This window comes from Balaenoptera acutorostrata, chromosome 2 (genome assembly GCF_949987535.1).
Source record: "Balaenoptera acutorostrata chromosome 2, mBalAcu1.1, whole genome shotgun sequence".
NCBI classification, from domain to species: Eukaryota; Metazoa; Chordata; class Mammalia; order Artiodactyla; family Balaenopteridae; genus Balaenoptera; species Balaenoptera acutorostrata.
The window spans coordinates 29,066,746-29,092,315 of record NC_080065.1 but is presented as its reverse complement, the minus strand read 5'-3'; the positions used below and the strand labels follow the sequence as shown (position 1 = coordinate 29,092,315).

The 25,570-nt window shown below is 36.5% G+C and overlaps 1 protein-coding gene across 2 annotated transcripts in view; it reads right to left on the bottom strand.

Annotated features, from left to right (window-relative positions):
* The window catches only part of CDH6 (cadherin 6), a 129,074-nt gene that overhangs the window by 10,345 nt on the left and 93,159 nt on the right, over positions 1 to 25,570 (bottom strand). For both annotated transcript variants that reach the window (XM_007192256.2, XM_007192257.2), the window contains exons 3-9: positions 19,556 to 19,850; positions 16,138 to 16,257; positions 13,955 to 14,122; positions 10,365 to 10,552; positions 8,125 to 8,378; positions 3,089 to 3,225; positions 437 to 558 (exon numbers count right to left, since the gene is read on the bottom strand). In XM_007192256.2, coding sequence (XP_007192318.2) covers positions 437 to 558; positions 3,089 to 3,225; positions 8,125 to 8,378; positions 10,365 to 10,552; positions 13,955 to 14,122; positions 16,138 to 16,257; positions 19,556 to 19,850 — 1,284 coding nt within the window. The remainder of the gene's footprint in view (positions 1 to 436; positions 559 to 3,088; positions 3,226 to 8,124; positions 8,379 to 10,364; positions 10,553 to 13,954; positions 14,123 to 16,137; positions 16,258 to 19,555; positions 19,851 to 25,570) is intronic.

Genomic DNA, 25,570 nt, shown 5'->3' with positions numbered 1-25,570 from the left:
GACAAATGTGTAAAACAGTAAAACATTCATGAATTTGTACTACTTGTACAGATGGGCAATGTAAGTAAGTGAAACTATGAATTATAGGCAATTGTAAAATATGTTCTAGCTTTTACTTTCCAGTATATATGGTAATTAAAAGTATCTGCTCACCAATAAAGATTTTTCCAATAAAACTGTGACTAATCTATTTTATATCAAAACTTAAGACTGATTTGGGATCAGCATCAGTCTTTGATGAACTTCCCTTTCTTAAAAACTGTTTGTCCTCTTATGCAAGTTAAACATTCATCCTGGTTCTTATTTATAGTAATAATTTTGTTGGCATTTATTTCATAGATAATTCAAAACTTGCCCTCAGCTCTGTGTATCATCTGAATTGTTAGAACATCTAAATTAATCTGAGTTAATTAATTTACTTCCTTTTGAAACTCACCTGATCTGCTTTTGCTTTTTCACAGACAAAGGTTTCATAGAATTCAGCAAATTCTGGAGGGTTGTCATTGACATCTAGAACTTTAATATACAGTGGTACTCGGCTGCTTTGCTTTGGATTATCTGCAAAATGCCAAAAAGAAAGGAATAGGCATTTATATGTTGATGGCCAGTCCCCTTTAGATGATGGTTACTCACTCCTTTCTCATTCATACATAGATTCCCCACGGCTCCTGTGAGGACCACAGTGCATAATGTATCATCACAGTCACAAAAAAGTAGAATTAGATTGTTTGGTACTTCTGGAGTTGGATACACCTGATGGAAATATCTAGGAGACAAAGCTACTTCTATTGGTACAGTGCAACTGTATAACAAACCCCAGAGTAACACAAAATAAAGAAAAGCTCTCCAGAAAAGGAATTTTAGAAGCATATTTTAAAGGAAGCCAAGGAAGTAGGCAGATGGGAAAAATGTGGGCAGAAGGAAAAAGGATGGGACAATAATGATTGTTAATGGTCTTAGTTTTTTAGTTTGAGAGCTAGACATTGTGCTGAGCGCTTTGTTATATTTTATTTAATCCGTATAAACTTCTGAGATAAATATAATTATTGCCCCCATATTATAGATGAGGAAACACATCATATTATAGATGAGACACAGAGAAGTTAAGTAACTTGTCCATATTCACAGAGGTAGTTAAGGACTGGAGCCTAGACTCAAACTTGGGTCTGTCTGACTCCAAAGCCTAGGCTGTTCATCTAGGATAATGATAGAGCAGAATCAGTGTTTGAAGACCTGAGATAAATGAAGTATTTTGGCTGTCATCTCTGATAATCTCCTGAGTAGTATGGAAGGCAGATTCCTGTTCTAAGAATCAGGAGCTGGAGTCTCTTACCTCAGGTCTCTTCACTCACTTCACTCATGTCTATTTGTTTGTTCACTTATAAATATTTAATGAGCAACGAATATCTAACTTGTGCCAGCCACTATTCAGGGTGCTGGGACACATGGGGAGCATAACAAAGATCCTGCTTCCTGGAGTATTGTTTTTATGGGGGTAGGCAAACTGTAAACACATAAATATATAATGTGCCAGATGGCAAATGCTATGGAGAAATTAAACAGGTAAAAGGGACTGGAGAGAGATGGAGGTGCTGCTTCGTATGGGATGACCAGTATTGGCTTCTCTGATGAGATGCCATTTGCATAGAGATATGAATGAAGAGAAGGATTAAGCCACGTGAATATTTCCGGCTCTCGAGGTAGAGGAAATGGCAAGTGCAATGGCCCTGGAGTGGGAAAGAGTTGGTTTAATACAAGCTCTTGGCTCTTGGCATCAAAGGTAGTTAAGAAGTTTGGACAATAAGATTCTTAGGCTCCTTTGCATCTAAAATTTTGCTCACATTATTCTTCCCAAGTTAGAGCTGCAGAAGATGAAGTTTTAAAAGATCTTTATCACTAGTACTTTCAAAGATATCCTAGAAACATTAAATCTTAAAAACAGAAATTTTTAGGTACATGAGATGACTACTCCAGTAAAAAATAAAATTTCATGATGTTATAAAAAATGATCTTTTCAGTGGGAAATAATTTTGTAATTTTAAAGCTTTAAGTATTCTCTGTCATTGGTATCCACATTAGTTCACATAAATTCTGAAAATCAAATTCCTACCTAACAAATTTATAATGAGGAGTTCTTATCACTATCAGAAAGCAATGCTTCATTTTGTCCATGTTGGTTATTTGTTATTCTATTCAATATCTTTCAGTCACTTCAAATCTCATGAGTTATGTTGACAAAGAATATTACTGTATTATACCATTTGATATGGAGTATTTAACACTAGATACCCCACTGAGCTAAAAACGTTTGAACTTTTAAAATCAAAAACAAAAACTAAAAAAATGAGCTACAATTTAGAAGCCTATTTTCAAACATTTAAATGCTATTTTAAAGGTCCTTTTTCTTTCATCTACTTAGGTCTATACATTGTGTTTACATTACACAGTTTTCACTGTATATAACCATTTTATTTGAAGTATTCCTTTGGCCCTATTTTTCTCTGCCTTAAATTTCATGGGGACTGCCATAAAATTCTTTCTAAACATTGTGTTGATTAGTATTGATGATTAGTATTAGTCACTTTGGTGTACCATGAAAAAGTTACAATTTATATCTCTTAATTCTGTAACAATTTTGAAACAGACATTCTACAGAAAGCTAAAGGATGACTATCCAAAAGATTTCTAAACAATGCCTACATTTTAGAATATACTTGATCCCAACCCCTCCTCCCGGCCACACACACACAATGTCTGTGAGCCCATTTCTTTTAGCTGCTTCTGTAATGTTCTGATTTATAAGCTTTTTGGAATCAAATCCAACATGTACCAATTCAACCTAGGTTGAGAGATGCATTCCTGTCTTATTGTTCCCAAACTGCAGAACTTCCACAGTTGCTTCTGCATTTAGGAACGAACCAACACGTGTCTAGAAGAAACATTAGTGCAAATCATTACAGAGCTCTTTCCCTCAGTAAGTATGGAGTGGGATCATCGATACACGGTGACGAGTTTCAGCCACATTTCACTAGCCCTTGTGGAGATGCTCTGTCAATCAGAGACAGCAGTGGTAAAAGGGTGGACTTACTGATCTCTGTTGCTATCACTGTAATGTTGTGCCACAGCAATGTTTCTCGGTCAAGAAGTTTTGATGTAAAAATTGAACCATTTCCAGAATCGATGTTGAATATTCTGTCCATATCTGTGTGTCGATCAACAGAATACCTGATAATGCAGAGCAGAATTTAGAAAGGTTTTCTTTGATTTGCTATTCTCACATCCTAAAACTATTCCCAGAAAATCTGTTACATGAATTTTTTTCTACCTGTAGCACGTATTTGAATATCGGTAACTTAATATTAAGCAAAATATTTTGATAAATTATTTCTTTACAATTGAGGTCTTAATAGTATACCCACTAGACAAGTTGTATGATTTTGAGTATCATTACTAAAGTTTCATTTTTTAAAAATGTAATTTAGATCAAGTTTATATAGTAATTGTTACATTTTAACTTAAGTTTTCAGACATTTGGTTAGGACTTTAATGTGTGTGTGTGTGTGCATAAGTAGGGTTATTGGCTATTTTTCTATTATCCATTTTATTTAAAAAATCGTTATGTTGAAAAAGCAAAAGATGGTTAATGTGGCTGAGGTTAGTGAATCTGGAGAGGGAAATAGCAGATGAGCTTGAGGAGAGATCCACAGTCGGGATTGTAGAAGGATGGGCTGGCTGTGGGGAGGAGTTGGAGTTTATTTGAACTTGATGTGGATCTTCCAATGGATTTTAAGCAGAGGAGTGTCACCATCTAACTCATGCTTAACAAAGATCACTGGCTGAATTGTGGAGAATGGTTGGACGGGGCTGTCACAAATGATAGGAGTGAAGAACAGGATTTGGGGAAGATCATAAGTTCCAGTTTTGATACGTTGAGGCTGAGGTGCCTGAGGAAAGTTCAGGAAGCTCAAGATAAACATCTGGACTGACAATCTAGATTTCCTATTCAACTCTCTAGGAAGAGAACAGGGAAAAATGCAAAGAATGGAGTTGCTTAAAGGATGAACGGGAGAATGGAGACCCACAGGGACTAGAACAGTGCCCAGAGTAGAGTAGGAATTTGATAAAACTTTAAAAAGGAGAGTTTGGAGAATTCAAAGAAAACCAAGAGGTGCTTTAGAAACCAAAACAGGACAAAGTCTTCAACGCTGAAATTGATGAAAGACTAGTAGATTTTGAGAAATGTTACCTTCTTTATAAATTTATTACTAGTGTCTGGAATAGTCATATGTAAGGGGAAAATATGTATACACCCTGTTTTATGGGGGGAGCATTAAAGAGAAAACTCAGAAGAAAGTTGATATGCGAAGGCCATTATGAACAAAAAATTGCCTATTTCAGCTGGATTCTCAAAATGTACATCATGATAGGAGATTTTAAAATGTCAACTCAGTAGAAACATATTTTAAGTAAATGTCCTACCTAGTCATATACTTTTATGTAAAAGTCATAATGCTTTTAATACATAAAAGCATTATGAATGCTTTTAATAAAAACTCTTGTTACTAACTTGCAAATAGTGTACCATGTTCCAAGATTCTATTTCAATTAATTATTTTGTTTTAAAGTACTACTAGTGAATTATAATAAACAGTGTTATCTTAATAAAATATATTTTTGTCATCTAGCAGGTATCTAAAAAATATATATTCCATTATTGTAGGCTATTTAAACTTGATTTTAAAGAGAATTAATGAAGTTCACAATGGATACATATATGTCAAGCTGGAATTTTAGTTTCAGTTTACATAAATCTAGTGTTTTATTATCAAAAGTGTTGAAACAGATGAAATATCTACTGTTTTGCCATTTATGTCATGAATCAACATTTATTAAGAATTTAGCCAATTGCATTGAACTTGCTTGATCACCTTTCTTCATTTTTAATTTGAGAATGATAAATATTTATAGGACATAATTACCAAAAAGGAAATCTCAGTATTCATAGCCTTTGTAAGGAATTTAATAATTTTCTACAAATATATTTTTTTCTTTCATGAAAAATGTCAAGTTTAAGACATGATGCTTATTGCCTTTATAAGCTGTTAACAATTATACACAGCAGTAATCTTTTCTTGCTCTTTGCCTCTTTTCTTCCTGCTATAGTTTTAAGTTTTACAAGTAATTGTATTTTCCAATTAAGCCTTGAAATAAAGGGTAAGGGGTGAGGAATTTTTACTTGAAGGCGGCTTTTGATTTTAAAGAGAGAGGACTATTTAGGAAATACCATAATTGTGTATTATTTTCTTTACTTAACTGGGGATTTAAAAATTAATAGAAAACCTAAAATGTCTACATTGTTTAGGAAAGATATCTCATTTGAGGCACACAAGGCCTCATTTGTTTGTTGTTTTTCTTTCCAAAGTAATTTCTATTTATATCCAGATATTTACTGTCCAGTCACATTAATTGTAATAATAACTGATAAGGAAAAAGGTAACCAATCTCATCATGATTATAGCAGATCATTCTGCTAGGTACCTTGTTTTTTTCCCTAGAACTTTATTGTATTCTGTGATTCAATAATTTGTCCTCTCATGTATCCTGAAGGGAGATCTGTGGGTCAAGAAAAGAAAATGTGTTTGCATGTAAATTTTTCTTGATAAGTGTTCAGAGTGACATTTTATAAGACTTCCATGGAAATCAAAGGACACTGTGATATGAAGTTGTTGGAAGAAAATTATTTTATGTGATTAAAGAATTAAAGATTTGTGCTTACATAATGATAAATCATTGTTTGGGGGAAGAATTCTCTAGTATTAATTGTGCACCTAACATTGTGTCTAGCACTTACTTGTGCAATATTTATGTCTTGAATAACCAAAAACTATGTGTGGTTGTAATTTCCGAATATAAGAATCAGTTTATCCTATAAAAAAACCCCCTGGAATATGCATCTATATACCAATATATCTATGTGCATTTTTATCCTTAAAGCTATATCTATATATGAAATCCATATGTACCAAGGGAAGGCTGGCTGAAAAAACTTTAAAATTAGCTGACAGCCAACCTAATCTGACAAGCTAACTACTTCCTGTAATAAAACATAAAATAAATGCAATGGGTAAAAGTGCTATTTGGTATAAAAAGTAAAACAGACATAAAAATGAAGCCTACATTCCCAGAAGACATTATCTCTTTCAATTAAAAGCATGTTGACTGATCAAAGAGGTAACCGGAGCTCATATTTATAAACTTCCAGCATTAGCACTTTTAAATTGGTCTTGATGTTGACTTGCTAAGATTTTTGTCTTATGCAGTAGAACAAACTCTGCACGTTGGGCAAGTACTTAAGATTATTTGTGTTGGACGAGCAGAGGCCGTCATTCATTTTCCTTATTAATAATGTTAAATGTATACGGAGGAGCACTTGACCCATGGGGCTCTCATGTGGCTGCTTTGGGTTGCCCATCATCCAATTTAAGGAGTCTACAGGTATTCCAGTAGAATGATAAGACAACAGAGTCTGTTTTCCCAAAGATTTAAAATTATTCCCTGAAAATAAGCCAGGCATTTTTGAGTTTTAGATGTGGGACTTGCCCTGAGGTTTCATTTGAACTCAATGGCTAAAAAGTTGAACTCAAGGGCTCGATGGCTAAAAAGTTGGAAAACGACTGCCTTAGAGCCTCAAACTCTTTCATCTGCAATAATATTCTTCATGCAGCAGCCAACGTGATCCTCTTAGAGAGTAGTTTGGGATTAGTTAACTTTTCTACCCAAAGCTCTCCAGCGGCTTCTTACCTCAATCAGAATAAAATCCAGTGGTTACCAGCGCCTACAAACCCCAGTAGGCCCTGCTTCACTCACCACCTACCAAACCTCTCCGCCTGCGCCCCTGTCTCGGCTGCGGAGGCCTCTACTCCTACCTGCCAAGCCAGCTCTGGTATCAGACCTTACCCTTGCTTTCCCCTCTTGTTGGCATGTTCCTCCCCCAGATAGCAGTGTGGTTCATCCCTTCATTTCATTCAGATCTTTATTCAGATGATTTCCAACAAGGCCAAGCCTGACCACGCTATCTAAAATAGTACCCCAGATACCCTTTGTTTTCTATACTCTGTCTTATCTTACTGCTTACACTTTAGTTTCACCTGACATAGCATATATTTATCATTTGCTTATTTCTGTCTTCCCCAATTAGAATGTAAGCTCCATGAGATCAGGACTTGGTACTGTTCTCTGTCATATCTCTAGTGCCTAGAACATGCCTGGCACATGGCAAGTGCCCTGATCAGAATAGATCTGTAGACTCACTGGTACAGCTTCTCAGTCTGCTTACTTTCTTTATGAGGAATAATTTACACAATAATATTCTGGTTTAGCACTTTTCTCATCTAGTCAACTAAGCTACTGGTAAAGGCTCAAAGTTGTTGACTCCAGTGCTTTCATGATAAGATTCTAGAATACTTAAGCAGCGGTGGTCTCAAAGGGCAATGAGGCTTTCTTACAACATGATTTACAACGAAGGTGTAAGGAAAGTACAGGGAAAATAGAGCTTGCTTACATAGTATATATTTGGATTCAGCTCTTTAATTTAATTTCCCCAGGATTTCACAGACGTATATCATGAAACAGTGCTTGTTTTTATCCATGTCTGCAACAGAAAAAAATTATGCATCCAAATGGAGCATAATTCTGCCTGTAAGTGTTACATGGTGGGTTCTTCCACACTTGAAAAACTGACTTTCAAGCACAGCGCCTTGTTTGTTAAAAATGCTTTCTCCGTTCCACACAAATCTCTGACAAATCTAAGACCTAAAAAAAAAAAAAAATCCCAGACCATTCAGCTGCATTACCTTGTACCACTTCCATGTGAGCAGTAACCTCCTTATAGCTCATTTTATGTTTTTTCACCCCAGATTTTGAGTTTTTTAGGTTTACATCGTTGCTAAAATAATATTTTATGTTGAGCAAGAAGAGTAGAGTTAGTAAAGGTACTTTAAAGTAGTTTTTCAGGAAGACAAAACTAATTGGAAAAACGGGATTCCTCTTTTCCAACTTACAAGTGAATATTTGAATATAAATCAACAAACTTATGGAAGAGACATGTCACAGAAGTGTGCTTACTTGACAGGATTCCGGGCAGCATCTGGATCTTGGGCTGTGACTGAGCCTATTGTCGTATTTATCTGAGCATCTTCTCTTATTTGTAGGATGTAGGCCAGTTTGCTGAAGACAGGGGGCTCGTCTACATCTTCCACCATAATTTTAACTGTGGCTGAATCTTTGAATGGACCCAGGTAGAGAAAGCGGGGTTCAATGTGAGGGTTGGAGGCTTCCACTTTGAGGGTGTACACTTTCTTCTTTTCAAAGTCCAAGAGCTTGCAGGGGGTGCGGGGAGGAAGAAGTGACATATTTAAAGCAGCCAAGACACAGAAAGCCAAGGCATGAGCCATTTTTAGTGCAAATTATGGATAAATGAAAGTGATCATATTGCTTTGAGACATCACTACACAGCGTGATATTGGAGTTCAGATACCACACAATCCTGATGGAAGTGTGGGCTGAAATCATGCACCAGGGATGCAAGTTATGATGGGCAGGAGAGGGAACCTAGAAGCAGGAGGGAACCTAGGACAGGCCCCCTTTAAAAAAAATCCTTATATTTGACTACAGGGAGCCTCGCCAGGGGCAGGTTGGCAAATATGTAGTAGATCCTTCTGTGTCAGATGTTGTCACATTTGGCTTTAATTGAACAGCTAATGAGTGCTTAAAATTTGCCAAGGGACTTCCCTGGCAGTCCAGTGGTTAAGACTGTGCTTCCACAGGGGGTGTGGGTTCGATCCCTGGTCGGGGAACTAAGATCCCACATGCTGCGTGGTATGGCCAAAAATTTTTTTTTTTAATTAAAAAAAATTGCCAATATCTGAGCCCCACCCTGGACCACTAAACCAAAATATCTGGGGTGAGGATGGCAATCTATACTTTTAAACACCTCCCCTAGTGATTCTGCTGAGCAGCCAGGATGGAGAACCACTGGTTTCCAGCATGATTCCTTGTTCTTCATTCAGATAAAATAGATTAAAAATGGGTTTTTTTGGCATGAGTTGATAAAATAGTCCAAGTGATATCCTGATAAGGGCATCCAGCTAATTATTTGCCAAAGAAAGTAATGATCATTGTTGTCAGAGGTCTTTAGGAGAAGTATCTCTGCTTCTGGAGACATAGTGAACCCAAATGCTTGTTGTTGACTTTTAGTTTTAGATGATAATATGACAAGGCTCACGAGAAACACAATTAATCAAGACGTTAGTGAATGTGATTTAGTCGGCTAGGCAAAATTTCAGTTTGAATCTGATAAGGCACCAAGAAAATTAAAAAGGTTAATGCACACTAATGGGCTTCCTAATTATGTTATAGTATAAAACATTGATCTGAATGTCACTTAAACATGTTTTATTGTGTTTCCAGATATTAAGACATGTAATCCAAAGCTTAAGAGGAAAATTTTTCTTCTTATTTACATCTACTTACGCTTATATTTACCAGCAAATACAACAATATGCGACAGGAGAGAGAAAATATTACACCATACATGATAAAAGTGAAATCTTTAAAAAAAGTAACCAAAACTAATATTATTTTTAGCTTTGAAGCACACAGTTTATTGGTTTTTAATTTTTGCCATATTTTAGTATACTGCTCCGTGGTACCAAACAATTCTGGGGGTTAAATAGTGAATAAGTACATAGGGGAAAATAGGAATTTAGAAAATAAAAACTTTATTATTGTGTTCCAAAAAGTAGCTAAAGAGCTTGCAGGAAATTTTGTTACTTTATTTTTGTGGTCTTTATATATCCTCTCTAATTCAAACCATCTTTATCACTGCTTGTATTATTCTCTTCCTTCAAAGCATGTAACGGAGTTTGTAGTTATACATGTTTCTTTGTTTATTTGCTTTCTTGTCCATGAGAGCAGTTCCCTGAGAGGAGAGACCAACCTGTTGAATGTACTATTGCACCTCCAGCATCTAGAACAGTGTCTGGAACTGTTTTTAAATTTATTCTTCACTTACGTTATTTATTTCATGTATTTTTTGTATATCATTTGTTTATATTGTTTATTTACTTAGGAAGTTTTTAATAAAAATTTATTGAAAGTATGGAATTAATGAATGTATAAGATTATTGAGGACCCCTGAAAGCCAACCAAAGAACTCTCAATATAATTAGACTAGGTCTTAAAAAGAAAATTAATAAAACAAGACTTGAGAGGAGCGTTCATGTGAGATGTAATTGCCCCCAGTTACTTGGGGATCAGAGAAAAGCAAATCCTTCATTTGTGTGGTATTTTAAAAAATGCATTACCTTTTTGACAGTTATAACCCCTTCCTGGGTTTCCTGATCGGTGATGACATCAAACATGTCCAGCCCCTCTCCCTCTGTAATGCTGTACTCAATGTCAGCATTTTCTCCCAGGTCTGCATCGCTGGCTTTGATCCTGCCAATTGGTGTACCCGGCGGAGATGATTCAGGGGTTTTAAATTGGTATGTACCTATTAATCACCAGACAGAAATAAGTCAAACACAGACTAATTACATTCCATCATACTAAAAACAAAACCCATTTTCTAGCAGTTCGTCCAGACATTACCATGGATGCAGGCAGATTTGTGCTTTCCTTAAAATAATTAATGGTGCCCTAGGCTCCTTAATGTTTTTACTTTCATGATTGTTAAAAATATTTCTTCTATTTCATGACCTGTCTCGTGGCAAAGGGAAAACACTTTTCTTGTCCTGTAAGTAGGCTTCCAAGTTTATGGTGTGATTGTGAGAAAGTCTGAACTGTGAAAGGAGGGCGCGGAAGGTTGCGAAGACCCCTGTTAGTGTAATCTAGCAGAAAGAATAAAAAAGAATTTAACCTGAACTGTGACTTTAAGCCAATTACTAGGTGTTCTTTAAAAGAGCTCTTTTTGTCATTGCTAATAATAACTGAAGGTGAAAACAAATTACAGCACTTCGAGAATGTATCCAAGTAGAGATTCCTTCACTCCTACATGAAGCTGGTCTAGTTGCAGTTAGGGATATAGATATATACATTGAGAAAAAAGCTCTTAATTTTGACTAATTTCTTCCTTTAAATGTTACTAGTGTTTTTTCTATGCATAGATTTCTCCCATTCTTGTATTTATATTACTAATTAAAAAACTAGACATACACTTTTCTCATGTTGGAAAATTCGTTGAAGGAGAGTACATGTGAGTTTCAATTAGATCTGTCAGGCCAGCATGTGCTTAGGAACAGACAAATGGTAAAAACAAAACATTCTATTCTCACCCATTACATTTTGCCAACTATTTACACAAATTGCTTTGGAAAAAAAATTTAGACTATGACACTACTAAAATATAGTCCTTCAACAATATTTAATCCACTAAGTATTGAGCTCATCCTTGGTAAAATGATAAAACATGCCAAGTTTTTTCTCTAGTGTATTCCACTTCCCTTTTGGGTGCCTCCAGCCCCTTTCTATATTCTCCCGTCCCTTGCGTCGGGACATTAAGCAGTAATGATCACAGTCTATTTATTCAAGGAGAGAGCACAGAGGGGGAAGGTCCCGTGGTATGGGTAATCCTTCTGCTATCCTTCCTCAAGACATCCCCATATGGAAAAGGAGGTTTCTGGGAAAAGTGCTGGTGATCCTGATATTTTCATTTCAGGCCTCTGTGGGGGATGTTTTAGGGTTCATAAAACCTTTCTTCTCCCCGTTAAATCAGAAATTAGCTATTCTGTTTTTACATTTAACTAACTGTGGTTAAAATACTTGAAAAAAGTTAACAAGATAAAACTATTTCCTGTTGATCTGTGTGTATCTCCATTATAAAAGAAGCCCTTTGATGATGGCCATTCTGACCTGTGTGAGATGGTATCTCATTGTAGTTTTGATTTGCATTTCTCTAATGATTAATGATGTTGAGCATTCTTTCATGTGTTTGTTGGCAGTCTGTATATCTTCTTTGGAGAAATGTCTATTTAGGTCTTCTGCCCATTTTTGGATTGGGTTGTTTGTTTTTTTGTTATTGAGCTGCATGAGCTGCTTGTAAATCTTGGAGATTAATCCTTTGTCAGTTGCTTCATTTGCAAATATTTTCTCCCATTCTGAGGGTTGTCTTTTGTTCTTGTTTATGGTTTCCTTTGCTGTGCAAAGGCTTTTAAGTTTCATTAGGTCCCATTTGTTTATTTTTGTTTTTATTTCCATTTCTCTAGGAGCTGGGTCAGAAAGGATCTTGCTGTGATTTATGTCATAGAGTGTTCTGCCTATGTTTGGAGAGGGTGTGGAGAAAAGGGAACACTCTTGCACTGTTGGTGGGAATGTAAATTGATACAGCCACTATGGAGAACAGTATGGAGGTTCCTTAAAAAACTAAAAATAGAATTACCATACGACCCAGCAATCCCACTACTGGGCATATACCCTGAGAAAACCATAATTCAAAAAGAATCATGTACCACAATGTTCATTGCAGCTCTGTTTACAATAGCCAGGACATGGAAGCAACCTAAGTGTCCATCGACAGATGAATGGATAAAGAAGATGTGGCACATATATACAATGGAATATTACTCAGCCATAAAAAGAAACGAAATGGAGGTATTTGTAGTGAGGTGGATGGAGTTAGAGTCTGTCACACAGAGTGAAGTAAGTCAGAAAGAGAAAAACAAATACAGTATGCTAACACATAAATATGGAATCTAAGGAAAAAAAAAAAAGGTCATGAAGAACCTAGTGGCAAGACGGGAATAAAGACACAGACCTACTAGAGAATGGACTTGAGGATATGGGGAGGGAGAAGGGTAAGATGTGACAAAGAGAGAGAGTGTCATGGACATATATACACTACCAAATGTAAAATAGATAACTAGTGGGAAGCAGCCGCATAGCACAGGGAGATCAGCTCTGTGCTGTGTGACCACCTAGAGGGGTGGGAAAGGGAGGGCGGGAGGGAGGGAGATGCAAGAGGGAAGACATATGGGAACATATGTATATGTATAACTGATTCACTTTGTTATAAAGCAGAAACTAACACACCATTGTAAAGCAATTATACTCCAATAAAGATGTTAAAAAAAAAAAAAAAGAAGAAGAAGCCCTTATTAGCTGACCAGCTTTACAAAAGGGCCACGCTTGAGTAAGTGGGTTTTCTACTTAATGATGGCAGCTATTTTCTCCTGGAAGACAGGATTCAGGTAGTTTTCTTAGGAAATCATAGTCAGAAAGGAATTTTGATCCTGGAAGAAAAATGACATTAAAACCAGTACCTACTTGAGGTCTCTAAGTGAAAGGGTCAAGTGTACTGGTTGAGACAGAGTGGGCATTTATGAATGTTGGTTTCTCCTTTATCTTCCTTCTTACCTAATCATGAGCATTAAAGATTTTAGAGATGACTTTTGTATCTCAATTAACCATAATGTAGAAAAGTATTTATGATTACAAATGGATTAAGTACATAGTTATTTCCACAGTTGTATTTTTAGAAACAGTAAAATGATAAATCCTCCCCTTGCAAAGCCTCGTGAGGACTTAAGGGAGATTACATGCCTGATTAAATTCACAAAATATAAAGTCAAATTTTTCCTAACAAATAGCAGCATGCTTGTATACATATGTTCTGCACAAGCATATTTATGCCTGTGGTGGTCTTATTAATAAGGAAAAATAAAACAATGATGTTGCTTTTATAATAACAGCCATATCAGACTATTGCTCAGCTAATTACCAATAAATGTTCACATCTACTGAGCATCAGTGTTGTCAACCCATTTTAATAAATGTGCCAGTTCTTACTAAGTTCACTAACTTTGGCAATGAATAATAATAATGGGAAATGAATATCATTCTTAAAGTTATAGTTTTATAAAAGTGCACTGAAGACACTCATTCAATCAAATGTTCCTACTCTGGGGAAACCGGGGAGGGTTGTCATTGACATCCGTCAGCGTGATGTTCACTGTGGTGGTCCCAGACAGTCCCCCCATCTGGCCACCCATATCCTTGGCTTGAATCACCACTTGGTACTGCTCCCTGTTTTCACGATCCATGTTGAGCAAGGCTGTCTTGATGATACCTATGGACATGAAGTTCAGAAATGGAAAGGGATATATTAAAAATACTTTACAAACTCATTTATTTATGCAAACAAACATAGATTGTCACCCACAATATGCATAACACTATGCAGATGTCATGGGTGACCATAAAGATGATTGATTATAGGTAGCCTTTGTACTGAAGGAAATTAAACCCACATAGGGGAGGTAGATACATAGATACATTAAAAAAAACATACACTTATAATGCAAGGAGAATGAAAACAAGTACAAGTCACATCCTGCAATAGTGCAGACTGTAAGTGGTATAAATATTGTGTTATAAGATGACACAGCAAAATATAACTTGGCGTGTGGCACAATGCTATACTACTGTAGCTGCTTGATAAAGGACACTAGGTGTATTATGAGGAAATTAATAAAAAGTCATATATACTTGAACTGACTCCTGAGTTTCACATTACCGAATTAACTAATTCCTCATCAAATATACCCACCATAATGAATGTTCTGAGGATCTTCTAAACCATAAAACTGTGGTCTTATAAAAACATAGCATCAGTTCTCTCATAATGATCATCTTGTATGATCCTAGAGAATTTTTTCCCTAAAGCTGATGTGAACTTTAGTTCAACAGGTCCCAGCAGTGACCAACATTCTTCAGTTAGGTAAAATTTATCTCTATTGTTAGGTAGTTATAAAATAATTAGTTTAAAGAACTTCTAAAAGTTTGTCTAATTTCTATGTAAGGCTTATGCTTAAATTATCAGCATTCTTTCAAAAATCACTGGAGAAGCCTTTATAACCTTCTCAGGTGGCACATTCCAGTGCTTAATGACTAGTGAAGCTGAAAATATCTTTTTTTATTTTTAATAAGAATACCTCAGACAACAGGTAGGAATGAATACCTCAATTTCATTCCTGCAGTGCTGGCTTCAGTGAAAGTGAAGCTGCTTTCTGTTCTCCAAATAATAGTACTTCTCTATTTAAACACAGGAGGTCACCTTAGCCTTTTGTCCTTTAAGTTGAATAATTCTAATTTTTCATCCTCATTGTTTTTAAACTCAACATTTTCTTTTTCCTTGGGATTCTTTCTAAGTTCATTGCACCTCTTACATCGATTTCCAGCTGGATGTAGTAACCTAGAAAGGTTTTGATTTCTACTAACAATAATGGATGCTTAAAAATCGTATAAAAGGAACTCTACTCCTATTATGATAGCAAGAATATGTGTAGAATTTACTATACAATACAAGTGATATTTATTAAAAAACCGTTCATCATAAGATAGTATGCTACTTTGTGGAGATAGTGCAGAAAAATGAGATGTTGAAAAAGGATTCCATTAAGGCAATCCATTTTGTTTTTTAGGGCAGTATCAGTTAGGATAAGCTAGACAACGTGACAACAAAAGTAAAATTTCAGTGGTTTAACAGAACTGAAGTGCTCTGTGCAGGCCAGTAAGAAGCTCTGCTCATGAAAACCCTTAGACATTCAGGGTGGAGACCCACTCGATACTGGTTTCCATCCATGATCACTGTGGCAAGAGGAAGGGAACATGCTGGATTGTGCACCAGGTCTAAAAGTTTTGCTTGGAAATGACTTGTATCACTGCCACATTTTATTGGCCCAAATAAATCACATGGCTACATCTAGCTTCCCAGCAGTGTAGAGAGATGCAATCCTACTAAATAACTAGAAAAAGAAGAATCAGAATATGTGTAAACAGCCCTACTGGCTATCAGAAGGGGTTGGCCTTTTAGCTTCATCTCAAACTGGAAAAGAGAATAAAACAATGTGTAATTTTTCTGAATCTCCTCTGAATAAACATGGTGGATGAAAGATCCATTGTCAGATTTCTTGATTAAAATGATCTGGATGTCATATTTACAAATGTATCACTGGTGTTTGGGAGATGAATCTAAGAAAATTCAATCACACTGATTGTTTTTATTAAAAAATATGCTAGCTCAGTTGAGCATGTGAATTAAAATTACAGATTGTAAAAAGAAGATCCAAAAGGAATTCTAACCTGTTTCTGATTCAACTGAAAAGTAGGGCTGCCCCTGTAGGATGCTATAGACAATTTTGGCACTGTTTCCGTACGTTGGATCATCAGCATCAGTTGCACTGACTTGGGCAACAAATGTGCCTGTAATGACAGAAACATGGATTGAAAATAAATGAAGGGTTAATGACGGATCCTTGATACCCACACATAAGGAAAAAGCACAATCTTACTTCTATACAAAACTATCATGGCAAGGGAGTGAAGAACTACAGTGGGATGCTAGGCTAAAAAGCCTTGGATTTCTCACTCTGAAGGAATGTGATCAACATTAATAAATATTGTAAGGATTAAATTAAAGGGAAGCACGGGAATGATCATGACTTTGGGTGTAACTGATTCCAACCCATCTCCAAGGGTGAGATTTTGCTACGGCAATTCTTTCAAGTTATCTAGGCCTAAATCTATTGGCATCTTGCACTATTTTTTCCACAAGGATTAGTGTAGGTATTGTTTAATCAGGGGGCCATTTGTGATTTTGCTGGAAACTTGCTGTGTCATAGGTGCTTTTACTCCTGGACTATAATGTGCTGATGTGGAGCCTGCAAATGCAGTCACTATTTTGTGATCTTAGCAATGCCAGCCTGAGGACAAAGCTGAATAGGACAGAAAATTACAGAGAAATATCTAGAGCTCAAATCAAACTATGTTCAAAGTCCACTTTACTTTTGGACTTAAGTAATGTGACCAATAAATACTTCCATTGTTTAAAGTAATTTGAATTGTGTTTTCTGTTACTTACAAATAAAAGCATCCTAAGTGATAAATCTATCTGATAATTCTAAGAGGTTGAAAGACCCTGAACCTTATGAGAAGTAGTTTTGGATTAAATAAAGAATTACTTGGAATAGCAGAGGATACACATCCAGAATTTATAATCCCAAAAGATGATTATAATTAAATGTACAAAGAAGGCTATGTTGTTATAGATTGGCATTCTTATTTTAGAGACCACAGTTAATAATAACTTTCAAAGTATCCCTAACCCCCAAGAAATTCCATGCAAATTTTTATGTGTATGCCTACATGTATATTACAATGAGGAGAAGTTCCATGGACTTTATCTGATTCTCAAAGGGGTCTGTGACTTCCAAAAAGGGTAAGACCCTCTGATTAAGATCATTTTATGGCTGACTTTTGGTATTCATATTAGACAAAGAGTAAGCATACTGCTAGAATTCTCCTGTCCATGAAAAGGACAGGGAAGTCACATTTAGGGAATATTAGAATTTTTACATTGCTTTTGTAATATCTAACCAGTTCCATCTATTGAACAAATGTACTGTACTGTGTTAGGGTTGGATGCTCTGGATGTAGCATGTTGATGCATGAGATAGAGCACCCGTCCTTGTAATTTGACAAGGTATGTAGGGAAAATGAGAGCATATGATTTTAAAGCGAGGAGTAGTAGAAGTCAACAAACACCTATGTTCTTATTTGACATCAATACAAAATTTGATTGTTTTTATTTTTTTAATTTTTTTATTTTTTTAAAGATTTATTGATTGATTGATTGCTATGTTGGGTCTTCGTTTCTGTGCTAGGGCTTTCTCTAGTTGCGGCAAGCGGGGGCCACTCTTCATCGTGGTGCGTGGGCCTCTCACCATTGTGGCCTCTTTTGTTGCGGAGCACAGGCTCCAGACGCGCAGGCTCAGTAGTTGTGGCTCACGGGCCCAGCTGCTCTGCAGCATGTGGGATCTTCCCAGACCAGGGCTCGAACCTGTGTCCCCTGCATTAGACTCTCAACCACTGCGCCACCAGGGAAGCCCTGATTGCTTTTAGAATATGGGTATCTGGATATTTTGAGTGCCTATTAGTTGCCAGATGTGGTGCTGGGGGCTCTGCACTTGTTTTCTCCTTTCATTCTTATGATAAGGATTAGGAGTTGATGTTTATTATTTCTTTTTTATAGATATGGAACTGGAGGATCAGAGACATCAACTCATTTATTTACCTAAGGCCACATTGCTGCTTATTAGTAGGGATAGTTTCAAAATTAGGTCTGTTTGACACCAAAGTCCATTTTTACTACCTTGTTATTGTCCCACTACCTTTATGTAATTCCTTTGGGATGCCTTTGCTATCACAATAATGACATGTTAATTTATGATAATGATGAATGTCAACATAACTGTGCCTGTGTGCAGATTGGAAAAAGCCTTCTCTTCCTCAAGATGTGTTACTGTCAGCTACCCTCAAATATTTATAAAACATATTTAATTCTATAATGGCTTCAAGAATATGCTGCCCCTTTAATTGTGCAGTTACACTTTGCACATCTGGTTAGAGTTGTCCTGCATGGGGACCAGGTTGTCCTTAATTAATTCTTCCTGCCCTTTACCACGTAGAGGAAAAATATTTTTCCTAACAAATCTTCCTCTTAAAATAATTCTAATCCTCCTCTTAATTTTGGTGATGATTTGTGATTTTTCTAACAAAAGTGACTTCAAGTAATGAGATGAGTAACTTCTTCATGGGAAAAATTGAGATGTTTTATAATCATTTCTGTAGATTATGTATTTTCCACGTCTTAGAATTGTGAACTGAAATGTCTCTGATATCTGACTCTCAGAATTATGGAAATGTTTTTTATTATGCAATTTAGCCCTTTTGAACTTGACACTGAATATAACTTAAAATAACCCTTTACACAATAGTTGAACATTTGTCATTGTCTCCCCTGAAGTGTTTTAATGTGTCTGACAGTGATGTCAGTAGGATTTTTTTCTTAATTTAAATTCTATTTACCTTTTCCCAATCTAAGCAAATTAAATGCACACGTATTAACTTTAAAATTGGCAGTAGAATTGTGCACAAAATATTAATTTACCATATTAATGTCATGAAAGTCTCTTAATTTCTACCACTTAGTAAAGAACATATCCTCTAGACATCGTCTGCATATTGTTTATGGATTTTTAAAAAAGTTTTCTTTGAGTCTCTTTCTCAAATGTAATTACTCTTTAGTCTGGACTGTAAATTAAGGGCTTTTGTTTTCCATTGGGGAGATCCTTACCTGAAGCCTAATACCACTATGGGCTAAGAGAAATAGAGAGGGCTGCTGCCTTTCAGTCCAAGAAATAAAGTGGGCATTTTGAGTGGGAGAGGAATTAGATGAAATGGTCTCTCCTCCCTCCCCCTCTCACGCTGCCACTTTTCATACCCTAATCACTAGAGGAAATGCTGTTTTCTTAAAAATAATAAGACTAGAGTAATATTAGGAGACACCGATGCACTTACAAAAAGGACATAAATGGACTGTTTGAAACACAATGCTTCTAGAATTTAGCAGCTAAGTTCATTCAGTTCAGCAAATTTCACTCATAGGACTTGTTATTCAGTTGATATACTAGAGGAAATGGTTGAATCACATCTCACTCACCGACATCAGACATTTCGGGAACAGTGGCTGTGTAAACCTCCTTGGTGAATATTGGTTCGTTGTCATTGATGTCATGGATCTTGATGATGAATTCAGACTCGGGCTCCACGGGTCTCCCTGTTTTTCTGTTTATGGCCTGAGCTCGAAGGATGTAAACAGGTTTTTCTTCCCTGTCCAGCCTCTTGGTGGCCTGTATATCCCCTGTGTTTTCATTGATAATGAAGAGATCTCCTGCTCCATCTCCTGAAAGGATATATTTAAGTGATCCATCTCCTCTATCCTGGTCTGAATGTAACTAGTGTAGAAAAAAAAATTAAAGAAAGTAAAAGTCAAGCATGTGATCCTAAACTGTTTGTCTTTATGATGCAATGCTATGTTAACTTTCATTTAAGTCTTTCTAAGGGTTGCAGATTTTTTCTTTCACTATTTACTTAAATCCTCAGTAGTAAATGCCATTCGTTAATGAACATGTTTCCTTATGATCACAGAGATTTCCAGAAGTGGAACAGAGCTTGGATAAAATTTAGTAATCCTGATTTTGAAGAATGGAAAACTAAAGGCCAGAGCAATAGTAAGATGCCCAAGGACATATAGGCCTGGCTGGAACGAAACTATTTTCACTACAGCTTTCAGATCTATTAATACACTTTTCCCCTCACTTTTATGTACACAGATACACTAGACAAGCAATATACTACTGAGAAAAGGATTTTGGTTTTTGAATCAGAGTGTACATTTTGCCTCTACACTTTGCTATCTTGGTGAATTTAGGGAAGCTAGTCAATCTTCTTGATTCTAATATGATGGAGATTATAGTCAATTTTCTAGGAAGATGTGAAATTTATTTATGAAATTCAACTCAAAGTGTTTGAGAAACATCTTAAGTGCTGCCAGGGACAATGCCTTGAAACCATCCTGACTAGGTAATTTACAAGGTAAATTGGAATAAGATAAATTTACAAGATAAATTGGAAAAGAATATTTAACACACATTTTAGTTTAATATGGGAAAGGACCTTCTAAAAGATTAGATTGAATAGTCTGCCTTATGAAGCAGTGGGTTCTCTGTTCCTGAAGGTCATCAAGCAGAGGCTCTGATAAGATTAACAGCCAGTGAAATGGATCTGGGTAAAGGGTTTCGGTAATGAACATGAAGATACCACTGAAGTGAAGAGGGTGATCCTAACTTGGAAAAGTAGCCCATGGGTTACTTATCCTGAACTTTATATCCACTCTGTTGACTTCCCTATTGTTTCTTTAGTTCCCTTTTCCCCACCTCAGCAAAAGTTTAGGCAGTATCTCATAGGTCTTCCGATAACCTAACCCTATTCACAATTTTTTTCAAAAAGTGCTTTTTACCAAGGAGAACTGTTTTCAGATCTCAGTTGTAAGTATCAGCTACATACAGACAAGTTAGCTTTAATGGCTAGTAGGACCCCATGGGGCCCTCCTGGGTACAAAAGCCCCTCTGTGCTTCCTGTTTCTTGTTTGTAGAGAAAGGCTTTAGTCTCCTAGGTCTTTCCTGAGTTCCAAAGAGCAGACTCAAGCAGTTACTAATTAGGTAAGTGAGGGAATGCAGAAACAAAGGAAAAGCAAATAGTTCAGTGATAAAACAGAGTCCTAGTTCCTCCTGAAGAGATATACACAACAATCTGACATATATTTTTGAGTTCTGCAGAAACTAAGCTCCCCCACACAAGGTAGAGGATGGTGATTACATGTTACCACAAGCATGCAGACCCCAGATTCAGAAGGTTGATGATTATGATTCCTGAAACATCACCCTGTTACCTCACCACCAACCAGTCAGAAGAAGGTCCATGAGCTGCAATCCTCATGCCAAATGTTGCCTTTAAAAACCCTTTCCTGAAAGCCATTGGGGAATTTGGGTCTTTTGAGCATGAGCTGCCCATTCTCCTTGCTTGGTGCCTGCAATAAGCACTGTACTTTCCTTCATTACAACCTGGTGTCAGTAGATTGGCTTTGCTGTGCAGCAGGTGAGCAGACCCAAGTTCTGTTTGGCAACAACCTCTACCTTATTTCAACTCTGTCTAAGTGGAGTATAGGCTATGTTACAACAGTAATGGCAACAACAGCAGCAGGTAAACCATCTCTGTGTTCCCTTGACTGATACTGCATGGAATGTTCAGAGTAATGTCTACAAACACATTTGAAAATAGAATCTCAGGGGAAAAAGGGACTTAAAAAATATGTAACCCAGCCTTTCTAAAATTATGTCCCATGGAATATCATTCACACAAAATGCTGAGGAAAAAGGGTTCTATGGCCCAATAATTTTGGGAAATACTTCATATTCTGCCTCTTTCTTAGAGTCATCCAGTGCCCATTAACTTAGGAAAGGCTGTGAGTACCTATAGTCCAAAACTGTACTAAACATCATTTAATCTAGCTTTCCTGAACTTTCTTATGTAATGAATCCTTTTTGGGTGTGATCCGTATTGATATTCCCCAAAACAGTTTTCCAAGAAACTCATTTTGGGAAACATGAGCTAATTGAATCCATCACTGCAAGAGTCAAGAAAACTGAGGCTCCTATATGTAGTATTTCCCAAATCACACAGCTCATGTGAGAGTCAGATTAAAACTTGAGTGCAAGAAGAGGTTTATAGATTATTCCGTGCAACCTTCTCAGTTTGAGAGATACACTGTGTCTAACGCCACACAGCTACCACTAGTTAATAGCAGAGTTTGAGGAAGAGAATATTATTTATACAATTAGTGGCCTTGAAAGCAATTTGACAGAAATCATGCAAGATAAATGCGAACGGGGAGGAAATTGCTTAGAAGTGAGACAAATGCAATAAGAAATGTAAAACAAGAGCACTCCATGATTTGTGTAATGTGATATGCTAAGAAAACGTTGAAACCCTGATTACACAGAAAGAGTCACTGGGGAAAGTTTTAACTCTCCATCGTCAAATTCTAATGACTGAAGAGAGCTCTTAAAAAGCTATTTCATTAACTCATGAGTAATGAAACCAATGTCACTGCCCATTGGATCTGGCTCTAGGGCAGCCATGGTCAGCAGCCTGGCACAGTGCAGGGGGCACCACACCAGGAGTCCCAAGTGTGGGCCTTGCTCATTCTCTCTCTCAATAGGACAGTCAATTAACTTCCAAGTCCTGGGATCCTTATCAGAAAATGAGGATAACTGAGCTACAGGACAAGGCTGTAGTGAAGCACTAAGAGACTATATACAAATACTATATACAAATACTATGAGACTATATACAAATACTATTTTAATTCCTACATAAACATGCGAAAAAAGCATGTGTTTTGTAAATTATAAAGTGTCTTCCAAATTTAAGATATTGTTGCTATTATTAGCTCTTAGTTCACAATAAACAGGTTTTTGCTTTTGACTTTGAGAACTTTGTTCTGAGGACTTTGAAAACCCAATTTTACAAACACATGGTATCTCTAAGGTAAAATCTGTTATCAAAAGCCAGTATTCTTCTATCAGGTGGCCATTGCTATCTTTCCACATGATTTATTATATTCTGCATTCCACTAGATTATAGACTCCCCTCAGCCGGTTCTTTCATCACTTTCAATATGTAGTTGTTGCACAATTAGTAGGTGAATACCACATTGGGTCACAAGATTTATTCAGGTAAAAGTACTCAGAAACTTATTTTTAGCTGTCAGGAGAGACCATTTCGATGACTTATAGAACAAACACCAAGACAATATAAAAGGGCAGTGGAGATGCCAACTAAGAGCGTGAACAGGGATTGCTCTGCAGATCCCAAATTCCGATTTATCAATATTTGAAAACTAGTGGGAAAATGCATCTCTTCACTCAGCCATTGTATAATAATAAAACAATTTAACCTCATCCCCCTCCCAGTGCAGTGTCTGCATCTGATGGAGCGCACAGAATAGAAACCTCTAGAAGCCTTTGTGTGCTCTTTCCCGCCTCTGCTCCCCTTCCACTGAACTCCCCTGAGGCCAGTTCTTTTTTCTCTTCTTGGGGAAAAGAGGAAACATAAGACATCAGTGCAAGTGAAAGCGGTGGTGACAAGCAGACATTAGGGGTTTATTGAGCTCTTAGATTTTAATTGGATTTTTTTCTTTTGTGATGTCATTCATCATGGCCACTGTAAAAGGCAGAAGTTAAACAACAACAAATAAAAGGTTGTAGGCTGCCCGAGGCATGTTTTTACTAATTTCAGTTTAATGTGGCTGTTCCATTAAGTTTAATCATCTGGTTCACTTTTAACGATTCACCATCAAGTAAAAATTATCCGCTTCCCTCGGAAAGTCACATTTCATCTGGGGCTCGTAGGACTTTTTACTACTGTACCTGGAGCATTTTGTTGCAGAAGGAGCTCTTGGTCTTTGCTTGTTTTTCTATTGACTTTTATCATTATTTTTTTAAGTGTAGCATCTTGACAAATAAATACAGGGATCTGGGGTTGTAGATATGGCCCCATTGCAAGCATCACCAAAGCAGTGCCAGTATCTTTGTACCTGCTACGTATGCCACCTCCCAACTTGATTTTGTCTCTAATTCAAAGGTATAACACTGACTGTACAGATTTTTAGTGGTTTATGGAGCTGGCTAATGCTGCCCCATTCCCCCCATTCCCTCTGTGTCACTGAGTCACTTGTCTTAAGTCAGTAACCAAACTGATCTTCTAAGCATATGCATCGTTGAGACAAGAAAGCATAGTTTAAACAGAACGGTACCTACATGGCACATCTGGAAGTACCTACAACAGCCTGAAAGGGGCTTAGGGAAGGAATTAGGTGATTTTTTTGCTGAAATAAAAAAATGGATTATGACTAATATGCTCATAGAGTGTAATGTGGCCCTTTAAGAAATGTAATGATTGCTAATCTGAGATGCTATAAGAATCAGAGAACAGCTGTGGTGAAAAGATGTTGTCTGATTGGGATTGAAGTGTAGAAACTGGAGTTACAGCAGAGAGAACACCTTGGTGCTAAATAGATTGAATATTATTTTAAACTGGGAAAATAAATTTACAATCAATTTAGGACAAATTGAAGCTTAACTGAATCAATGTATATATGCCTGGCTGGAACGAAACTATTTTCACTACAGCTTTCAGATCTATTAATACACTCTCCCCCTCACTTTTATGTACACAGAGAGATGTATATACATCTCTCTGTGTACATACATCTCTCTACGTAATGCATGTATACATATTGCTAATAAATATGCTTAATGCTGTAAAAATCGTGAAGAGCTTGTTAGGTAGAGTTTATGTCAGGAAGAAATTTCTTGAAGTACATGGCAGGGATTAGGAGTAGATTCTGTTTCAGAGATCATAGGGGTAGGTAAATAAAAATATCTTTTAATAAAATTTTATATTACATATTTTAATATGCTGTATTTGGATGTTAATGATTATTATGAGTTAACTAATTTATATCTAATTTATATTTATATTTAATTTATTTTTTTTTACAAGTTAAAATGCTGATGGCAGCATATTTTTGTGGCAGGTTGTTGGAACTAGACATGCAAATTCTCAGGCCCCATCTACCTCCAGAATCAGAAACTCAAAGGGTGTTGCCCAGCAATCTGTGTTTTAAGAAGCCCTCCAGGTGATTCTGATGAGAGCTCAAGTTTGAGAATCACTGCCTTAACTAGTACAATCATAATGCATGCATGGTCTTGGGCAAGGGAAAGAAATGGGTATGTAGTAGTCGGGTAACCTTGGGGAACATAGTTAATTTCTCCAAGTCTTATTTCCCTCATCTACATAAGAATAATACCGATACTTAGTTTACAGGTTGGTTGCTCTGAAAATTAATAAAACAATGTATGTAAAATGCTTAACGGAAGGCCTAGCTCAGAGATATGTATCAATAAATTATTCTTACATCACAAACAGGAAGTATTCAGAAGGTGGATTTTGAAGGTGGAAACATTTGGGTCTGAATTCTGACTTTCCTATTAATCAACTAAATTAAGTTATCATAGTTTTCATAGGTCATCTTTAAGACAAAACTCAATTA